This window comes from Rhea americana, unplaced genomic scaffold (genome assembly GCF_003343005.1).
Source record: "Rhea americana isolate MKP2758 unplaced genomic scaffold, rheAme1 scaffold_46, whole genome shotgun sequence".
In the NCBI taxonomy this organism is placed as follows: Eukaryota; Metazoa; Chordata; class Aves; order Rheiformes; family Rheidae; genus Rhea; species Rhea americana.
In genome coordinates, this window is record NW_028186601.1 from 4,606,605 (window position 1) to 4,628,476 (window position 21,872).

The following is a 21,872-nucleotide window of genomic DNA, read 5'->3' on the forward strand; positions in this document are numbered from 1 at the left end:
TCTGTTCATCCTATGAGCGGAATAAAGTAGAGTTCATCTGGTAAATCAGCTCACAGTTCTATCGTTGATGACAATTTTAACATGTATGAAGAACCAGGCAAAAATTTATCTGCAAAATGTGTCTAATTCTGGTATTTCCTAAGTTTCAAATAAATGATTTTGTAATCTTAATCATGTCCACTGAGTACTGCTTTTGTGCACTGTTTCCTGACCTTTTAAAGACTGGTCTGTCACACCAGTGGCTCCTCACCTTAGTCCAGCTCTTTCACTTAGGCAATCTCCCTCCCTGCTCCTCAGGCTGCTGCCGCCAGACCTGCGCTCCTTCCTCAGCAGGTCCCAGGTCCCTTCGCCAAAGTTTCCATGCCCAGCTCAGCTCTCCTGTACRTCTCTCTAAACATCCTTTTCTCAACAACACACTGCTTGTCCCAAGCTTTCTTCTCATGTTGCCAGTCTGCTGCTTCTCAGCCAAGCTCAGTACACTGCAACCTAGAGTTAAGCAAACTCCAGTTCTCACCTTCCCAATTATGCTTATTAGCTCCATCTCCTTCACTTTTTCTGTTCTTCCCAAACCACAGGTCACAGGTTCAGTCTACCTGACCTACAAGGTTTGTTCTCCCCTCTTCTGCTTCACTCAAGCCTCCTTATCCGTCTCAACCCACTGGTTTCCAGCCACACAATCCCGTTTTATTTTGTAGATACTAAACTTTCTCTTCTTGTCAGTCCAGCCTCCTGCAGCCTCTGGATTCCCATTCCAATACAAGAAGTCTCAGCCTAGTTTATGACCTGAATTTCCTCATCCAAATACAGTTGCATTACAAAACCTATGTAGCATCTTAGGAATCCAGCTCTTTTGCTTTTACAGCTGAAACTCCATCTTTGACAGAGATTATCTACCATGTCAGTACCTACAACACTTCATCATTCCTGTGTTTCATACAGCTGTCTACTGGGTGCCTCAGTGATGTTCAGGTGTTCATCAGCCTTCTCTGTTTCCAATCGTAGCTCACAGTTTCCCTCATCCCTGATTTAGAAGAGCCAGGAGCATTCCGAGGCAATGGTTTCTCCTGCTCCATTACAAGAAACATGCAGAAAAATTATTTTGTCTGGTCTCCTCCCTGAAGACAGTCAAGATATTGTTTCAGAAATTAAGGAAGAATTACCTTAAGACACACAGCTACTGAAATGAGATCAGACCCAAATATTTAAAGTCACAGGTATTCAGTAATAATGGATGCTGTTCCCAGAGCTCCTAACTCATCTGTTTCTGTTGGATTTGTAGAATGAAAAGGTTATCTTCATTTCTTACAAATATATATATATGTTTAAAAAGGTAGTATCAACTTTTTTGTATTGAGGATAAGCCTGAAGAGGTAAACTTGCAGCTCTTTTAAGAATTTATGGCTATATTTTGGGATAATTCACAATTTTTACAGTAGTTTCAAAAAACCAATGTAGAGGGCTCAGAAAGTCTCAGATCTAATTTAGCGAACAGCTGCTCCTGCAGTTCCCACCCAGAATGCTTCTCACAGCTGAGCAGCTGCTAATATTTATTTGCAGATTCTGTGAAAAGATACTGTAAATCCAATTATAAAGAGATGGAGAACAAATTATTCTCTTCTTTTGAAGAACAAACTATTACTGCATTAAAAATCTCACTCTAACATTGCCACCCTTTGTGGCTCTGAGGCTGAAATTTTCATATTTAGCATTACATCTTAGACCAAACAGACTTTGTATGTGGCCTAAAAGGACAGCTGAGAATTCCTCAGATCTGGGGATCCCTTGAAAGGCAGAAAGTCAGTAATCTATGGGGAGGGGAAGCCCACTTTTATAAAATGTGTTTAAAATAATTAATTGCCTTTTTAACAATTAAGAAAATAACAACGTACTGCAATAGATAGGTTTTATGTGGTGGATTTCTGTTAGTGATGTCCATGAAGAAATCACTTGCTTATATGAACTCTTCATGCAGGCTGTTTCACGTGGTAAGAGACACTCATGAAAACAGAAAGAATGATGCAGGGTTTGAAGAGTGGAAGAAAAGGTAAGAAGCAGTCAGGCCTCTTCCCTTGCAGAGCCAGTTGTACTCTCTCCCCTCCTTTCTTTCATAGTTAAAATATAGAATTAGGTATGTGAAAACTATCATTATGGTCGCAAAGATTCTAACATTTTTGTATGTTTCTTTTGTACAGGTTTTGTATATTATGTACGCAAATAACATGCAACACAATATTTGTATATTATGTTGTATATTATGTTTCCTATTGTAAACTTCACTGGATAAACATTTCTTTACTCATCTTGCCAATACTAACTGCATCTATTTTCTTCAGGGCTGCTACTAAAACTGAAATCATGAATCCCTGGAAGTTGAAAGGAATTTTGCTGTTGATCAGGAAGATTAAAGGGGTCAGGATTTCATCATAGGAATTTTATGTTAGTGAATATATGTCTACTTTGACTCTGGGCCAAATTTCCTTCCATTCTACACTATCCTACTCCTTACTAATCAGACTCAAGTTGCTGCTATTGACGTATGAAATCCAGAGTAATTTCACTAACTCTGCCAAGTTATTTCCTTCAGAAAAAATCATATAATTATAATAATAAATTGTAGCAAAAATATAGCAAAATTTCTAGTCCCAAACCACAGCAGCAGATAAACACTGAAACTTTATAAAAGATACTTCCTTTTCCTACCTTTTCATACCTTGAACATTGCTATTAAGGAGCACAAAACAGTCATGAGCATGAGGAAAAGAGGCCCTGGTATAATAATAGTAACAGAAAACAAGTTACAACTATTGTACTTTAGACCAACACAATACATGAAGGTAAATGATCTAATATTATAAACTTGATTCAACTCACTTAACAATTTAAGCTGATGGTCTCCCATGTTTTCATGTTTCAGTCGTATGTAAGAACTGTTACCTCTTGCTGGGTTGGGAACCATTCCAATTAATCTCAGCTTTTCTTCTGACAATGGAATAACTCGAGCATCATGAATCCTAGTAAGTGCTAAAACCAAAATGCCCCAGAGCCTCACGGCAAAAAGAACTCTCTGCTGATAGAAACCACGTCAGTCATCTGAAATGTGTTTAAAATTTGAATGGGTTATGGACAGTTTTTTTGCTAGATCAGACCTCTTTAACCTACAGTAGCCAGCATGAAGCTGGCATAAGCTCTGTATCATGTGCTCTACTTCATTCAACAGAAATGCAGTCATGTGCCCATGCTTGATCCAGATCAAATTTTTACTGATGGGTAACCCAGGGATATGCAAATCTGGTGTTAATGGTCATGAAACCATGACTTTGTATGACAATCCAGCTCTAGATAATTTGCAATTTAATTAACGCAATTTTCAATAGGCACAGTTTTCCATTTAACATATCCAAATACTTCTACATAGCAGTTATATTCTTCTTCACATAACTCTTTGTGCAATTTGTCAYTAAATGTGGATTTCAATAAATGAAACAAAAATTAAAAAAAACTCCAGTTCCAACTCCAACAAACCTAAGACACATTTGAAGAACCGCTGATATGTAGCTGCAATCCATTCTACTCAGTAAAACAGAAATACAAGGAAATGGAAACTGAACCACAACTATAGATTGAAATAATCAAAAAATTAAGAAATCTTACCTTTTTCACTAACACTTTCACTTTCAATCTCTACATCATCACAACTCGTATATTCTGGAGTAGAGGCCAGTTCTTCTTCTGAGCTACTTAATGAAACTTGGCGCATTTTACCTCCCTTTTTCGTTTTATGGGGCTTTGGTGGTGGAGGTCTGACAGATTCAGACTGGTCTGAGCTGAGTGAATCATTCCGTAACATGGTTTCCATTTTCTCACGTTTTGTTTTCCGTACAGCAGAATTGGGATCCAAATGGTGTTGTTTCCTTAGTGAATCAGAGCGCCTCATGTCTGGTCTTTCCAGAGGAATTGGACTCCTCCTAGGGGTAGGAGGACTATGATTTGTGGTCCTCTGGCGATTGGGACTTGGTCCCTGAGCCTCTCGAGTTCTTTCCATAGAGTATGAACGCTGATTTTCCATGGCAGCTCTGCGCTCAGACACAGATCTTTGTCTTGATGGTCGTTCCATCCTCAGCATAGATATCCGGGAATCTTCCACCTCAGTATTTGCCAATGAGACATCACTATGTCTCCGCTCATGACGTGCTCGGGATACTTCAGCATGGATACGCATTTGTTCCTCRTATGGTTGTGGCTTAACTGGATAACGAGCCAAGTTAGGATCACTTCGGTATCGTGCCTGATATTCCTCTTCCCTCCGCTGCCTTTCATATTCTTCCCTGTTCTGTACATCCTCCTCCTCTACCGGATACTCCTTGGAACGCCTGCGACTCCTCCTGTTGGAATCTCTGTAATCACCCAGTTCAGGTTCTTCATATAACTGAGGCCCACGCTGCGACCGCCTATCTGAATAATCTGATGGTGACCTGGGCATTGCACTGTCTGATGTAGCATACTGTGAATATTCGTCTCTTTCTTCTCTTTGGTCGTATCTTCTATTCTGATCTCTTGATATTGATGGGCTTCTTTTCCTAAATAATCAGTACAAGGGAGAAGAAAGAGAATTCCGTCAATATTTCCTGCTGCACAAATAAACAGTTAATGCTAATTCATAAAATGAACAACTGAAGGAAAAAAAAAATCAATTCACTGCATTTCTTTCTGAATGCGCTTGCACATTTTCTGCACTAAATTAAAGAAAGCAAGTCATGCTGCAAAGCTATTAATAGAGCACAATTTAAGTCAAAACTTTACAGAAAAAATGTTACTATGATAATAATGCATATTCTAAGATACAGAATATAAATGCTTGTGCTAATCTACAGTCATTAACTGCTTTACAAGTATCTCAGTTATGTAACCCCAGTAATGATTTTAAGGTGATATACCTTGACCAAATACTTTTATTTCACTTTTATAATCCCTATAGAAATTAAGGTCAGATGGATCATTCAGTTAGTCAGTCTGATCTTATAAGAGTCATTACTGTCTAAAAACATATGTATGTTTGAGTTCTCACAAAACTATAATGCCTGCCAAGGGCAGAAATCAGGACATGCAAAGATCCAATGGCAGCATTTGTCTAAACCACATAGTCTGCATAAACTCAGAAAGCAAAACATTTATTGTGTTGTACAAGAAAGCAAAGYGCCTCAAGGTCCTGCCAGTCTGAGTCGACTGAAAACTCCTTCTCATCCCTACTTTCAATGGTAGTAATAGTCCAAGCATGTGAACAAAATACATCAGCTAGAGACCTGAAAGGTTTTCCTGTACCACATGAAGCTTTGACCAGCTCTTTTTAAGACATCATATCCAGCCATAGACAAGTTCATAGTCCTCAGAAGAATGTTGATAAACAGTTCTTTTTTCACATTCTTTCATGGTTCTGACAAATGACTGACTGAAGCATTCAATTTTCTTATAAACAATATTTTAATACGAGAAGTGTCTGGAATACATTATGAATGTTACATATCTTGKTTTTTTGATACAGCATTGTTTGCTACTTGGTTAGAAGGGATTCATTGAACAGGGGGTAATGAAGCTTTAAGCAATGAAAATACACGTGTGAACCTATTGTTGCATTATCAAGCATTTACTCTTTTTATAGCTTATTCTATCTTGCTTTTTAATTTGTCTGCATCCTCACAAATGGCACTGATCCTGAAAAGCAACCTTGCAGGCAGACAGTGAGGAGAAGATCCAGCCTAATGCGAGGAAGGATGGGGAAAAGGAGATCAGAGCTCTGCTGTTACGGCAGTTGTCATTGAAGGGATAGCATAAGAAAAAGCTTCAACTTAGTGAAGGGGAGGACAAGCAGGCTCTTCTTGACGCCTAGAAAAGCAAGCCAAAAGCGCTCTGCCCAGCTACTAGGCAAGAAAATGCTTTTCTCGGAGCCAGATGGGAAATGCAGCTTCTGCTCAGCAAGGGAAGAAAGCTGCTGGCTGAGACGAGTTTGTGCAGGAGGTGACTGGTAAACTGGCACTCTGTCTGAGGTACCACTGGGTCACTACACTGTGCTCAGAAGATTTGGACCCAGTCTGCCATAAATATTAGAGTACTTCAGCCTTATAATGGCATCTGCAAATGAGGAAATTAATTCAGTCTTGCAAAACTACAACTCTTCCTGTGAAGCCTAACAAATAAAAGAAGCATCATTTGGATGCCTATTTGCTTACAGTGATGCTACGATGTCCTATCTGTCTTATTAAAGTGTTGATGTAAGTACCAGCACATATCCTAACCTCTTTAAACTTAATAAGAACTCTACGGGTCCTGTCATTGGGAGGTCAAACTGAATAGTCCTAATGTGACACGAAGAGCGTTTTGTAAGTCTAAAACCAGAAGAAATGGGCAATGGGGACAAGTAGTTACAGAACTACTAGAATGCAGAAAGTCTGCAAAGACACAGAAGTTTTCATTAATACAGCAGAGGTTACATATGGAAACTTACTTTTAGGGAAGATATTTATTTTCCATTTAAATACTTCAATTGATAAAATATAAGCCATATCCCTAAGTAAGGTATTCCAGTAGCAAATTACCTTCACTGTTGAAAATTTTGACCACGTCAATAATAAAAAATTGCCAAACTTCAACTCCCAGATACTGTCCCCTTATTACAAAATAATAAATCCAAGTCACAACATTCTCATAAAAATACAAACAGTAGAGACAAATCTGTTCCAGAAACGTCAGTACTACAACGGCAGACAAGAGCAGGTGGGGGAAGGAGGGGCTGAGGGAATAAGAAAGATGAAACTTCCGTATGAGTAAGAGCAATTATTGTAGACTTTCTGCTGAGATAAATACACTTCTGCCAGGAAAACATTTCATCTGCGGAAATCGTATAAGATTTACTAATAGAAACACCCTTTTTTGCTAGCATGAACTATGTCAATGAGAGCAGAATATGCCAATACAGCATTAAGCTTTTATGCTTCTTACATAAACATTTTCTGACCTTGAATGCTACAGCTACCACAAGCAGTCATTGCCTTTGCTCCATTCTGTTGCCAGCCCAGGAACGTATCAGCGCACCTACGGCCTACAGTAATGGAAAGACTATGAGTCCTGAATCTATTCCGGTTTTGCCTGGGAGGAAGCAGCCTTACAGAGCTGCTCCACATGAGGCAACTATTAGGTCACATGCAAGAATTAGGAGCTTCCTGCAAGTGCAACGTTTTTCTTCACTGAGAGCAGCCTGTCAGGTAAAAGTCACTGATTTAATTCCTGGCCTATGCTGACTGGAACTATCAAGCTCCCTTTCCAATTAATTTCATCCCTGCTGAAGGGATTTAACTTCACTACCAGGATCAAATGCCAGAAGTTGTAATCCTATCAATCAGAAATAAATTAACTGTACCGGTGCATCCAACGGGCCAGGAAGGCAGCTAGCGAGAAAGGGCTCGTCCTGCCCAGCAGTCACCACAGCACTCACTACTCCAGCCCGGGCACTTCACTCGTCACCACAACACAAGCAGCCCCTGCTTCACCATTACTCTTTTTAATTATAAAAATACCCACTACAGATACATTTGTACAATGTACGTGTTTTAAAACATATGACAGGATGTATAGTACTCATGAAAACTTACRTAGTCAGACACTACTATTAAAAATCTGCTGTTATTTTTAGATCACATGCTAATTCTCACTCACCTTCATGAGCCTTTGTCTAATCCATTTCTCACTATCATCTACCTTCAGGATAACTTATAAAAAAAAAAAAAAAAAGCCTATCCTCATGTTCCTCCAGCTAGATACGCCATGGAAAGTTATTACTCGTGTTCTTGCAGGACTTTATGGAACACTAAAAGTTTAGAGAACTTTGAACGCTTGTCCGCAAGTGCGATACGCACCATCCAGCTTCCAGCTCAGCTAACTACCGTGCACCTCCTTGTCAGAAGGATTACCACCTTTTCTGAAAAGGTTATCACTCCACTGAAAAATCCTCAGAGCCATTGCAATTACTGTTTCTTTGAATCAATAATAAAATGAAAATCTGATTATGTTCAGAAAACTCTAAAGCTTACACAAATCTTTGTCAGGCACATTCTAATAAATAATATTAGTGAATTTTCAAGTATAGAAACTGAAATTTATTTTCTACTAATTATCACTGTACTTTTTTTTTCTTTTCCTTTTACGAATAGATGACATTTACTCTTGCAACACACACCTCTGAACCTTACACTGCTGGAAACCTTATTTACAGAGATATCACTGGTACTACAAAAAAGCAAATAGATTGACTGTATCCTGATTTCCTGCTTATACAGTTAAATTATTCAGCTCCCCCACTCTCCAATAGCAGGTAACAGTACATAAAATATGGCACCCAAGAATATTGTACATCTGTGCTGCTTTGATGACTCTGATTTCTGTATCGGTACTACACAGTTTGAGAATCTTTGACGTAAGTTTTTTTTAAGTGACCGTAAGAGTATTGAGGAAGAAGAAAACATAAAAAAGGCAAGTTTCTGACACATTACAAAAGCCAGTGATATTCAACAACACTGCAAAAAAATATATTAATATCACAGCCAAAACTAGATCTCAGCTCTTCCTGGACACTAATCTTGTTCTCAGAACAACAGAAGACATTTAAACTAGAGAAAAATTCCAAGAAAATATCATTCTAAAACTACATTCAAATATATGGGTACCCAAATTCATCCACATAAACTTGGGAGTTTTTTTCTTTTTTTTTYCCCCACAAATATGAAGTTTGGGGCCAATTAAAGAAAACAGTAAATGCTCAGTTGGCCTGAGTCATGATCAGCTATTTGAAAATACAGTATTGGTCACCTACTCATAAGACTTCATTATAATTCACCAAAAGATAGTCTAATATTTTGTTCTCTATTTCCTATCAATTACCAAGGAATACAATTGACTGAAAAATCTAAACTAAAAATATTTGTCCTGTACATATTCTAAAGGAATTAGAAAGATGACAGCAGTATAATATTACAATTTTCATTTGTTTGGCCTTTGCTAGAAAAGTTACTTTCCTTCTATTTCTGGGAAAAAGAAATATTTCAGAATTCAAGAACAAACAAAATCAATTTGAGCATCCATAAAAGAAAAACATATTAACTGAAAAAGATTCCTTACACTTTTTTTCTTTCAGCATCAGTAAAACTATGCCCATGTTTTAATAGCAGGGACCACTGTTTTGATACAAGCAAAACAAAACAAAACACAGTTATTCAGAAAACTATCATGAATGACTACGCAAGTAGGAAGGACTATTCAGAATAATGAGCGTTGACTCATGTCCTAAAATCAATTTTGCTTAATTCTTTTCAAAGCATGATACTCTCAATATATGAAAAAATAATTCAGAGTATGTAAAGGTTCACATTTTCCCCTGGAACTGTCATGAAAGCCATGCAAGGGATACGGCTTCTTGTGAGTGACCCCCTAAATTACATCAAGTCTCTCCTTTTCTAGGCTACTCCTATAAGGAAAACCACATCTACTGGCCCCCTGAGTGATCATACAAGAATGGCTCTACTCTTCTGTGTGCTATAATCAAAAGCTGGTCAGGTACCTATTTAAGTCAGTGACAAGGAGCAGATCTAACACATTCATGACACCTTGCAAAAAAGTACCTGAACCGCAAGAAGATGAACTGAACACACTATGCGCCCTGCAGCCCAAACTCCTACAACAGTAAACAGGCGTTTGGACTTCAGTAATGAGATGTTAATTACTTTGCTTTTCATATTCTAAATTTTTAATTCCTACCGTGCTTAACCAAACAAACCTAACAGTGCGAGTGCAAAGAACCCCCAGGAGGAGGGGCACGGCAAGGTGCAGGAGAGCGGACTGCCCTTGTCAGGCAGCATTTTGTTCTTGCTCTGCAAGGCACTTTTACGAAAGCTACGAAATATCCACAGACTTCCTTTGCCAAACTGAGGTGTTAAAAAAAAATAAAAAAAAATAAAAAAAGTTTACCAGTTTTTTGAAGTGTTTTTAAGAGACCAGTAGGTATTGATTTCACTCCTTTTCTCATTCGCTGTTTATAACTTTCATAAAACAGTTTTGCTGAATCTCATTGTGCATGAGAAATCATTTTGTACACACTCCAAAAGCAGCTATGGCTTCAGCTTATTAAAAATAAAATAGCCTTTTCTGGCTTTTAAGTAGTTCCAATTTCTGCACAGAGATCTTCTGCAGTTCTGTACAGTCTAGATTTATACTATGTTGAATCTTCAAAATGCTCCCCTCTCCTAGGTTTCTCACTCCTAAAAAAAAGAGCATAAGTAACCATTGCATGATTTTCAAGCTACAGTATTTAAAATGCCTACTCTGATAAAAAGGTTTTTAATTTATCTCATTCTTTGACCAATATAGTTTTAAACAGGCTACCCTGAAGAACATCTAGCAGTCAGGTATTTAAGCAATTCACTACATACAGTTCATCCAAGACATTACTTCATTTCTCCTTTCACCCATGCCTTATAAATTGTACTTTATAGCAACTGTATTTTGAATCATTAAAATACCCCCAGCTAAATATATCCAAGCCATAATGAATTAATTTTACAATGATGGTTATAAAATTTACTGAAGCATGAGACTAATACTGTAGGTGTTGATCTGTAATAGATTTTACCAGATAATACAAGTTCCCTAACTGCAGTCTAGTATAAATGGTATGAAAGGAAGTTTGTGGTAAGAAAATCATTGAAGAAATTCACCACTGATAACAACTTTGCTTTGAACTTGCCATGATTACACAGACATACAGAACAAAGCAATTACCTCACTATCACCTATTTTCTATACAAGTAATTCAGCAGAAACGCAGCTGTGAAGGGTTTAATCATCACACGTGGAGAAGGAATTATAAGGCAGAAAAAGCACACAACCACTGAACAAAACTAGTGAATTAAATATCCCTTGCTAATCTATGCATATTTAAGCAACAAGTTTCACAGTTCTTGATTTAATAAAGAACATCACATGCAGTAAATGGGACTGCCAGTGGAAGATGTTTTTCTCTTCTTCTTTCATGATCAAGTTTTCATTATCTCTTGTTTATGGCCTATGATCTGATTTTAGAAAACTATAAAAAGAAAAGCTTTTAACAAGTTTCAAGAATTTGTTGTAAATATTAAACATATGAATATTTTTGCACTGCAATTTCAAAATATAGCCTTTGTTTATTGATGGTTCACTAATCCACTGTAAATTTGGTAATACTTAGAAACATGCAGGCACACACGCAAGTATGTCCATGAGAATCTGCATAAAAACTACTTTTGAAAATACTAATGAGAAGAAWTAAAATAACTGTATTTTTATATCTCTGTTCATTCAGCTACACTGATGAATGCTTACCTTTTCCAAAGCAGTAAAATATCCTAAAGTTTTTAAAAAAAAAWTTGAAGATTTTCAGAATGAATACTTCACTAATGATCTCCACTGAATACACACACACACAAAAAAACTTGTCTACTTTTTCACTAAGATCATTTGTTCAGAATATTAAGCTTAGAAACAATACTAAATTAGTTAAAACTCATTCTAGAGCAATCAGTCAGAGTACGCATTCGAATTCTCCCTCTTGATCTCAAGGCCAAAGAAATCGCCTGCACAAGGATTGAATCAATTAACATACGTCGCAAAATTCAAGATGGATTCAAAATGAGCGTAAAACCTGGGGTGTTTAAAGTACAATAGGTCACATACATATTAAAGTATAACAATGAATGAAATTGAACTGTTAGTAAAAGGTCTTCTAATAATAAAAAATAAACTAAATTCAAAAATTCTAAGAAATACACTTCTGCAAGAAAAAATTTTAAGTTGCAAAATATATAATTCAATTATTAAAATCAAATATTAAAGTTAAGGAAAAATGCAAGATTTTATTGAAGCTACTACTCTCCTATATCTAAAACTTAATAAAGAGTTTTTGAGTCCCTCCAATAAGTTCTTTTGCTCAAAAAGAAGTATCTTCCTAATCATCCCCAAAGAATAAAATAYGCTGGGCATTACACATTTCACACAAGATATTCAGCACTTTTCTTCCCTGCTTTACCTTTTAATCAGCCACTGCACATCTGGGAAGTAGGAAGCCTCAGGTTCATCAGAATACATCAACTTCTGGTCTGGCTAGGTATTTCATTTAATCCTCTAGGTTCACTGAAATCTTATGAACAGTCTCTTAATTTTGAGACACAATTATTGAAATATATTTTACCATCATTTCCTTTCCTCCAAAATGTAATTACAAAAAATAAGGCACCTGGGAACAAAAAAACCTCATTGTACAGACCACCACCAGTTCAGTCAGAGAGCTGACCCAAGGGGAAGCTATTGGGAGCATGAGAAGAGTGTTATAGTTTAATGCTGTTACCATGTGCTGTATATAGCTGGAGGTCAAGTAAGAATTTACCCTATAAGGAGGATTATGCTACTTAGCTGATTAGTGTCTTGCTACAGTACTATTGCCTGCAAATGTACGGGCTTGTAAGACACTCATTTTAAACTATTTTTAAAATTTTCCAGTTCTAGTATTTCATGATTTGCGGTACTACATCCAACATCTTTTTTTTTTTATTATAYATCTCAAATGAAATATGTTATATTTATATTTTTAGTTTGTCTCAAGTCAAATTTTGACATAATTTTCAACAGCTTAGGCTAAAACCAGCTGAAGCATCTACTTCAGTCTGATGTCCAGAGCATGTGGTAGAACTGAAAATATTTTCTTAGTTTTTACAAACCATTTTCGATTAAAAACAGTGCAAATCAATGGACTATTATTTCTAGCATCATCAAAACTCAATAAACATGTAATACCCACAATTTCAAAAGTATAGTTCCCTTGATCTATGTAAACTATCTTAAAAATAATTTACTGTAACATGTTTTGAAACTGCGGTACCTCAGACAAATTTGACTTTAATAAACTTAAGCTATGGCAAAGTGGCATCACATAGGAAAAACAGAAACAACCTACATTTTCTCCACCTGAGATGCAATAATGATGAGCTCAGGTTCAGAAATGGCATTCTCACAACACAGTTTTCATCTCAACCATCACAAAGAACATATCATAATATATTTAATCTCTACATCTCTGCATCTAATTTTGAGTCTGATCTTAAAAGTTGTTTCAGGTTCTTACCATAAGAATTATTCAGCAGGTGTTTTTCCTACTATTTGAAAGCATACCAGTTCTGATAGGAGGATTTCAAAGAAAATCTTTAAGCCTGATGAAGAGGAGAGACTATCTTCCAAAGAAACACTCCGTTATTGCTAGGCCATTATTACCATAAAATGAAAAGATACTTATTTCAACAATGATCAAAAAGTAAGGAAATATCAGTAACATGTACAGTGCTGTGAGAGTTGTTTTGCCCTGTATCTTCTCCACAGGCTGTTTTGGACTGTTTCACTCATAAAACCTACTACTAAAGAATGTGAATCAGTGCATCTTTTTTTTTTCCTCTTTCTTGTATCCACAATATATATTTGATTCTATCCTATTGCAGTGGAGAAAGATTTAAATTATTTTAGTCTTTAGAAAGAATACAGGGTACTGGCATTTCTTATTTCACAGGATAAATGAATACCAACATAACCTGCATTAMCCAACAGGCTTGATTTCTGTAGGATTCTCCAAAGTCATTATACAAATGATGAAAATGTGATTAAAGTTCAAGGTTATCTATCAAAAGATTTTGGACCTAATGTTGGTCATTTCTATCTACAAGAGCATTTCTAGAAAAGGCATGAGAATTAATAAAGGCTAACCAAGACCAACATGAGACTCAACTGTCAGGTAGCTGAGAAACAACTGATAGTGAATACCATCTGATAGTGTCGCTGATCGTTCAAGTTGTACAAGTTCTCTGTACCTGGTATTACAAGCCTTCCACAACATCAGTCCATCATATGAAACTACTGAGTATTGACTGTGATTCAGTCTCTAAGCAGAATGTGGGCAATCAGCTATGAGAACACACTAAATAAAGGAWATAAAGAAAGTGATGATTTTTAAAACACTTTGTGAAGACACTCATGACAGCTTTTAGAAATTAGTGATGACTTTATCACTCTTGGTACTGTAATTATCAAATTGTTGACAATTACAACAAGTCAACCTTTTAAGTTAACCTACACTTTCACTGTTGAGCTAAGCAACAAGAAAGTTAAATGTATGCTTACTGAAGCACTTCTCAAGCAGGAGAGTGGCTGTATATTAGGCTGGAGAGCCATGCTAACTTTGCAAGATGCTCAGGACGACTTAGTTGATGGAGTAGAATGTGAAGACTAAGGTCCTGGAGCTTTACAGGAGAAAAACCACCAAAATGGAGAATTGAAAAGATTTGAATTTTACAGTTTGCAAAGAGTATTTCATGGTATATAGAGAGATTTTGAAATGCATATCCAGGTGAACTAATACAAAACARTTACAAGATTAACAGATTCGTATATAATAATTAAAGGAAGATGGATAACCACGATTACAGAGTTTGATGAGCTGTCTCTTGAGGATGTTTTTTTTCCAGAAGTTGGATTAACGTAGGATATAGATGAAACTTTGCCAAGGAGGTAAAATACCTCAAATAAAATTCCTTGCATTTGGCCGTACTGTGGGACCAAGCTAATCATCAGGGTGATGTTTCCCAAAGAAATGGATTAGAATATTTAGGTAATTTAGATCATATGCTATGAATAAAACAGGCTAAATAACCCTTACCTTTCTATTTAAACCTATGTGGCACTTTCTTATAGCTGTAAAAAAGACAGCTGTAAGTCTTGTGGCAAGGCAAGAACAACCAATGCTACTCAACTGGAATTTTGAATTTGATTTATAAATCCATAGAAAATTTGCAGGGATGGAAATGGAAGGGACATGGATGTTTGCAGCCATGTACAAAAACTATCGCCACAAATGCAAACATTTACTGYGCACGGATATATTCTTGAGAGAATGACCATCATCAGACCATAATCAGTACATTAGAGAAAAAACAGGTTTCTAAAAACCAGTTCTATAAAACATGGTCAGAAAAATACTGCTGTACTAGAGGTCACAGACAGCTTTTCTTCAGCTCCTTTTTGTTAATGCCTTTCTCCACTACTTTGACATACTAGACATGACCTCTGAATTGAGAGCATAGGTGCAATTACTGGTCTAATAGTGTAAAGACTRAAATATGACATTAACAATACTGAAATATCTGCTAGCTTTCAAAATTTTGCACTTAGTTCATACATTGACTGAAAGACAAAATAACTGATGACATTTTGTTTTCATCCAGATAAGAAAGAAAAATCAAATTCTGTGTGAACAAGAAAACTCTTCTCAAATATCCAGAGACTAATGAAACAGACTGTTTATTTTTCATCAGTGTGTACCCAGAAGAAATAATGTGAACAAAATATTAGCTATCTGAAAAAAAGCTTCTAGCAAGAAGAAAAGGAATTAAATCCATTTAACTGAAAATAGAAACTTCAGCTATCACTTCAAAAAGATATTCCCTGTTAGAAAAATAGAACACTACAGTACAAAACTTCTTTTGGAAAACAGAGAAACTTTATGACTTGTTTCCCAGTCATTTAAACAAACAGGGCACTGTTAGTATTTTGTCTATGCTTTATGCTGAGTTACTGCTTTATCTTTCTGGTTGTTTATCTTGCCCTAGCGCAGCTCTTGTGCCTTGTGACAACTCTGTTCCACTAGACAGTTGAATCACATGTAACAGTTAAGACTTTACCAGCAGAAATAGCAGCAGAACCGTTCCTCTAGGTGCAACCTCCCTTTTTAGAGACAAGTGCCAGCCTAGATTCACCTCCTCTGCTTTGACAGGCACTGTAGCTGCCCTACGTGTATGTTTTCCACAGCTCCTCCATAAAGCATTGGCTTAAGGGAACACTGAGTGATTTTTATTTACACAACTGGAGGAATGCAATGAAGTCAAATACCTACACTAATTAGGAGTAAAATGTATTTCTGCAATATGCCAGACTTAACATGGAAAACATGTTCATAGCCAAGCCTTTTGCCATACAACCTGGAGGCTCTTTGTCAAAAACTACCAAAGGTCTAGGCCCACAGGCAAAGGCTGCTCCAGCAAGGACTCCTGGACTCTGCCTAAAAGACTGGCAATTATTTAATTCATCCTAATTCAACTCAATAAGGAATTCTGCTTCCTCACTGCCTCAAGAAGTTACCTTAAGAGAGCACTTACGGAAGCAAATGCCACCAGGACTAGAACACTGCCTACAAAAATGCAAATATGAACAACTTTTAGAAGTGAAGAATCACAACTGAGATTGATAGGAACATGCATTTTATCACCTGATTCAATGAACAAATTCAAGAACTAGCTTAATGAGTTTTTTTTAATATTAATTCCAGAGATCAAGAGCAAAACGTTTCCTTGGACTTCTTTCTTAAGCTTGCTGGCTATCAAAGGGAGCTTCAATACAGTCATAACTTCCTTTCCTCATTCCCTCTGTTGTTAAGCTCACTGCTATCTAGCAATAATTTGGTAATGTTTCATGACATATGACAAAACATAAATTCTCTAAATGCATGTCTGCATTTGTTCTAATGTTAGAAAACCAAAAGCACAGGTTTATTCTGGTAACAAAACCTGCACATCAATTTTACTGCAAAAATCTTTTTTCCTGAAGCATATATTCAACTTTCCAGTTCTTTACATGTTTCACAGCTGGCTGGCATATTGAGGTCAATAATACAAAATGGCTTATCCAAGCACTGTTCACATTTTGCCTCACAGGGTAGCAAAGTCAAGAATGCTACCCAGACAGAGTCAGGCAAGGGTATAGATAGATTATACTTCTATACTAAAAGTCTACATTTATTTTAATAAGAAGAAAAGGCCTCAAAAGAAGCATAACRAGCATAGCCAAAAAAACTAATAAAAAGCAATATAGATATATTCTATAGATATGCATCTCATCTCTGTAGTTCCTCTTTCTGAACAGTTCACATTTTTTTTCTTTGCCATGAGACTTCAAAAGTACCTTGTGATCATAGCAAAATCACAACCTTAACAACCCCAAGGATCCAAGACCTACACACTCCTCTATCCATCTCTTAACAAGAGGCATTCAGCTTTCAGGCACAGTGCTATGTTTATGTCCAATTGCAAATCCGACCTTCTCCATTAGAGAAGTTGTTTGCATTGGGCATACCAGTATGTCTTTAAAGCACTTATCTTCGGAGCCTTTTTCACAGACATTGTAGAATCTTTTTCAGGACAACCTTTATGACACCCCTTCTGATGGGTTGAACCATATCTCGTCATGTGAACGAGCTGTACGGAGACTTTTCTCAAGTAATGTTTCAAGATCAGCATGGGAGATAATATTCAAACATACTGATATCAGGACCAGATACAAAGCAAATTGCAAGATTTAAAATGACAATTTAAATTAGAAGACTCTCAGAATACTTGGTTTAAGGCATACTTTCCACACAGCGAGTAGTATAGCAAGGAATGGTGGTACAACTACACTACAATTACTAACATCACTGTTACAGCTGAAATGATGTACCTATCTGCACTATTCTTATGCAATACCATGTTGCAGCTTGGAGATGTGGAAGGTACCTAGCCTTGCACGCATGCCCAAGGTGAAATCACAACAAGTACGAGCGCGCTTAAGTAGCAACGTAGCATGCAAAGCCTGCCATGTTGCAGTCATATGAGGAAGTTTCAGTGCAGATTATCTTTGTCTTCTTATATGGAGAAAGCCGTGAGGTATATAACAGCACACTTATTCCAATTTACAAATCTAATTTACAGTAACCTTTATGTCTTCTGAATTTGTTACTTTAGTATTACAAAGGATAAGAAAGCAACAATTCCATGTTGAAGATAAAACCTCTACGTGGAATGTAAGTAGGTAAGGCAAAGGAGGACATGCCTTAAACTTCCAGATAGTTTCAGACAAGTAGCTAAGCAAAAGATGAGCTACTGCCCATCTAGCATGTGTTCACCTTCAGATTAAGAAAGCATAAAACTAATAAAGCATAAGAAAGAATAGAGAGACAGAAGAAAGAGAAAGCATGCATCTCCAGAAAGGCAAAGAAAAGGCTGGGGGAAGAGAAATGGAAAGAGAACTAAAGAGAGCACATGCTACTTAATCTCCACCTATTCTAAATGAGGTTCCCTTCCATGCAGCAGAAGGTCTATTTAGTGGTTTTGTTATCACCAAAATGCACTCCAGCCAGGAGGCTGAGATTCTCAAAAGTGCCTAACATCTGCATCCATATTTCATTGCTTCTCCCCAAACCATTACTTTAAGACTGATTATCTTCATTAGAAAAACTACTTCCCTTGTATTACTTGTATCTCAGTAGAAATGCTGTTGTTGGGGATTGAAACCTATTTATATCTTTCCCACAACACCCAGGCAAATAGGTTTCTGTAYTGCAGACTGCTAAGTGAAAAATTGTTTACAATAAACGCTTCTTAAAATAATAAATATGGGTTACAATAAGCTTAATCTTTTTCTACAGTAAACCCTAATATGGCAAAATATTTTTAAGTCTGAACATCCTTTTGAAACATTCAGTGTAGATTATGTAACAAAAATGCAAATGGCTAAAACAAAAACTATTGATCTTACACGGTTTATATTGTTTTAACTAAATGTTTCTTAGTTTTACTTTRTTACTCTAAAAAGTAACAACTGCTTTAGTATCACTAGAATTATTTTTTTCTAGTATGAGTACAGAACATCTACTGCCTCATCTAAAACTAAAACTAAAGTAACAAATTAGAAGAATTTGTTACCTGTCCCTTGAGAGGCAATATTGCCATTGTCARGTCTTTGGCAATGGTGGTCAGTAACACAAAAGCTATCCAAGTACCTACCAGCAGTCAATAAGAACAAAGATCCAGTCATAGAGAATTCAACAGATAGTTTCCTCAAGATTTAAAGCCAGGATTTTTTTTTCAAAAGGAAAAGTGACTTAATGGGAAACTATTATTGCATTATGAGAGTTGCTGCTATAATTAAAAGAAAAAATTGTAAAAGCAAATGCAACATGCTGCGGTTATATCAAAGCTTAATCTGACATTTATTATCTCTGTCTCCTACCAAGATCACTGTTAACAAGAATGCAGCATCCTCTACAGAAACTCAGATCCCCAAATCTGTAAAGCCATGCACAGTAAAACTGAAAAAAAAAGAGCTTATTGCTAAATATTGTACTAAGCTACATTTTCTGATAAGAATCACAATGTCCGCAAGAACATCTACACGGATAACTTCAACCTTTTACTTAATCTGCCTGTCATRAGGCTAAGACAAAGTATTGTTGGGAGCCTGATTTTTGGAAGGACAGAGATGTCCAAACAGACATAACTCCAATTGTAATTCTGRGCATGACCAACAGATACTGCCAATTTTTAGAGTATGTCAAGAGTCGGAGATGGAAGTCGGCTGAGATGATAAGCAACCATGCTATAAATTTAATACAGTTTCAAGTCTTTTAACTAATATACCGTTGATAATTCAGCTAGAGAGTTCTTCTGTAAGCCAGYTTTCAGTAGTTAAATGGCTAATATCAAAATCCTTCAATGAGATCCATGTTTATGAACTCTTCGGCATACTTTATATAGATCTATAGCCTTATACAAAGAAAATATTACTGTTCTACCACATTCTTTTCAGTAAAACAGAGATTTGTTTTGTTTTCAGTAATGAACAAAAGAGCAAACGTGGCAAGTTAAATGTCTTCAGAATACACATACTTCTTCCTGAATTCTAAGTAAAATTTTGCCTAAAACAGTATACAATTTTAAAGTATTTGTAATATACTTTACAACTAAATGTAGGTATGCTTGAAGAGGCAGTTCTCTKAGTTAAAAAATTGTAACTGCTTTTTTAGCCAGTAACTAATGGAGAGGTTGTGCAGGGCACAACATGACTGCTGGATCACCAACCCGACAGGGAGAGAGGGACAGATGCTCCTTTATCCCCTTCRGAATTTTGCACCTATATTTGTAGCATTTCCAGTGAAATTCATATGCAAATTTCTCAGTTATCATAATTAATATGCCCATGAATTATGACCCTCAGACTTAGAAAGCTCTGGAAATAAAGTCAATTATAGTATTGTATTATTGGTAACTATATTCATTATTAAAATTTCAAAATTTATGGCACAGACTATTTAATTCCATTTTCCCTACCTTCTCTCAAAATTCATTATACCATGAAATATAATTATATATAGTAGCAGTTTCAGTATCAAAATGTTTTTATATTCTTTCAATACATACATTTTTTGAAAAGTTAAAGGTTTTTTTGCGGTGAAAGGGACATTCTTTTTTTTAATGACAACTATATTTAGTCCATATTCTCTAAAGCTCCATACTTTTCATGCCATTATCAGAACCAGAGAGTACGTGCTGGGGCTGCATTGTACTTTCCGGTTGAAAGAGCAGCAAAAGGAGACAACTGCACATTTACTCTGATATTCACTAGAAAAACCTTCAATCCGTGCAAAACAAAAAACATGTATGTAGGAAATACTCACTTTGAGGGATACAATAAAAATGTGAATACAAGATCTTTACAGCAAACAATGACTCATGCATYTAGTCTTTGTTAAGTTTTCTCTTATGGCTCATTCGAAATGGTATAAAATACCGGGTCACTGAATACACAAAATGTAACTGCTTGCTTAGTATCACAAAGACAAGCTCCCTTACAGAATCTTTTCAAAATAGGAAGTAGATAACGAATTCAAAACATGCAATGCAGTCTACTGGATACATCATAAAAATCTTATGCCTCAGTCTGTATCTGTGACCAGGCTTAAGAAATTTAATTAACTGGCTAGGAAACAACATAACATAATCAGAGCTGGATTTTTCAGAGAATTCCATGTCCTATACAAACACGCAAGTCTTTAGCAGAGTTCTCAGACTGAGGTAAYGAAAATAAAGCTATCAGAAAGAAAACTAAAAAGAAAACTAAAGTAACATATTAGCAGCGTGGATCTGCATCAATTATTCAGGAGCATTATATTCCAGAAATGCTTAGGATGACCAGAGATTTTGAAGCCTCAGAAGGAAACTGAGGTCTTTGAAAACTAGTAAATTCTGTGAATCATTAGATATTATGCAGTAGCTGTGAATGCGTCAAAATTCACTCAATTCCTCCACTTGTGTCTGTAATAAGAAATATTTCATTTATCTGCTTATTGCTACACTACAGATTTGGGAGATAYGGAAAAATTTGACAGGAAGAGGTGGATAGACTTTTCTGGTAGTTTATTCTTCAGAGCAAAGGATAGGAAAGATCTGAAGATTCAAAACTAGCTTTTAAAGCCAGCTTTTGCAGTTACCACTTTTGCATATAACCACTTTTATTCTTTTTCATTTATGGAGACTTAGTCAGTTTTCCTGTTTGTAGGAATAAACATAGACAAAATGGAGTAAAAAACAAACAAAACAAACAAAAAGCTGACTTACCTTAGCGTAACTGGAGTTCTTTGAGATGTATCGCTCTGATGCACAGACACCCCAGGCACCTACCATGTAATCTTAAGGCCAGGAATATTTGTTGAGGCTGCACCTGCCTGCTGCCGCCCTACTCCCTGTGAGGCATGGAAAGGGCGGCATGAGGACCTTCACGGCAACTCCTCTGCTACCCCAGCCTCCAGGTGGGAGATCCGTTCCCCAGYGGGGAGGACAGAGGAAGCACCATGCCTCCATGTGCACAGTACAACTCTGGGAACCACAGGTATTGACATTTGCTTTCTTTTTCAAACGACAGACGGTGGTAAGCAGTTCCTTTTTGCTGAC

The 21,872-nt window shown here is 36.5% G+C and overlaps 1 protein-coding gene across 1 annotated transcript in view; it reads right to left on the minus strand.

The window, feature by feature from the left end:
- Positions 1–21,872, minus strand: part of LOC146589411 (regulating synaptic membrane exocytosis protein 2-like) — a 242,157-nt gene that overhangs the window by 107,590 nt on the left and 112,695 nt on the right. The window contains exon 5 of the mRNA XM_085316248.1: positions 3,652–4,577. Coding sequence (XP_085172374.1) covers positions 3,652–4,577 — 926 coding nt within the window. The remainder of the gene's footprint in view (positions 1–3,651; positions 4,578–21,872) is intronic.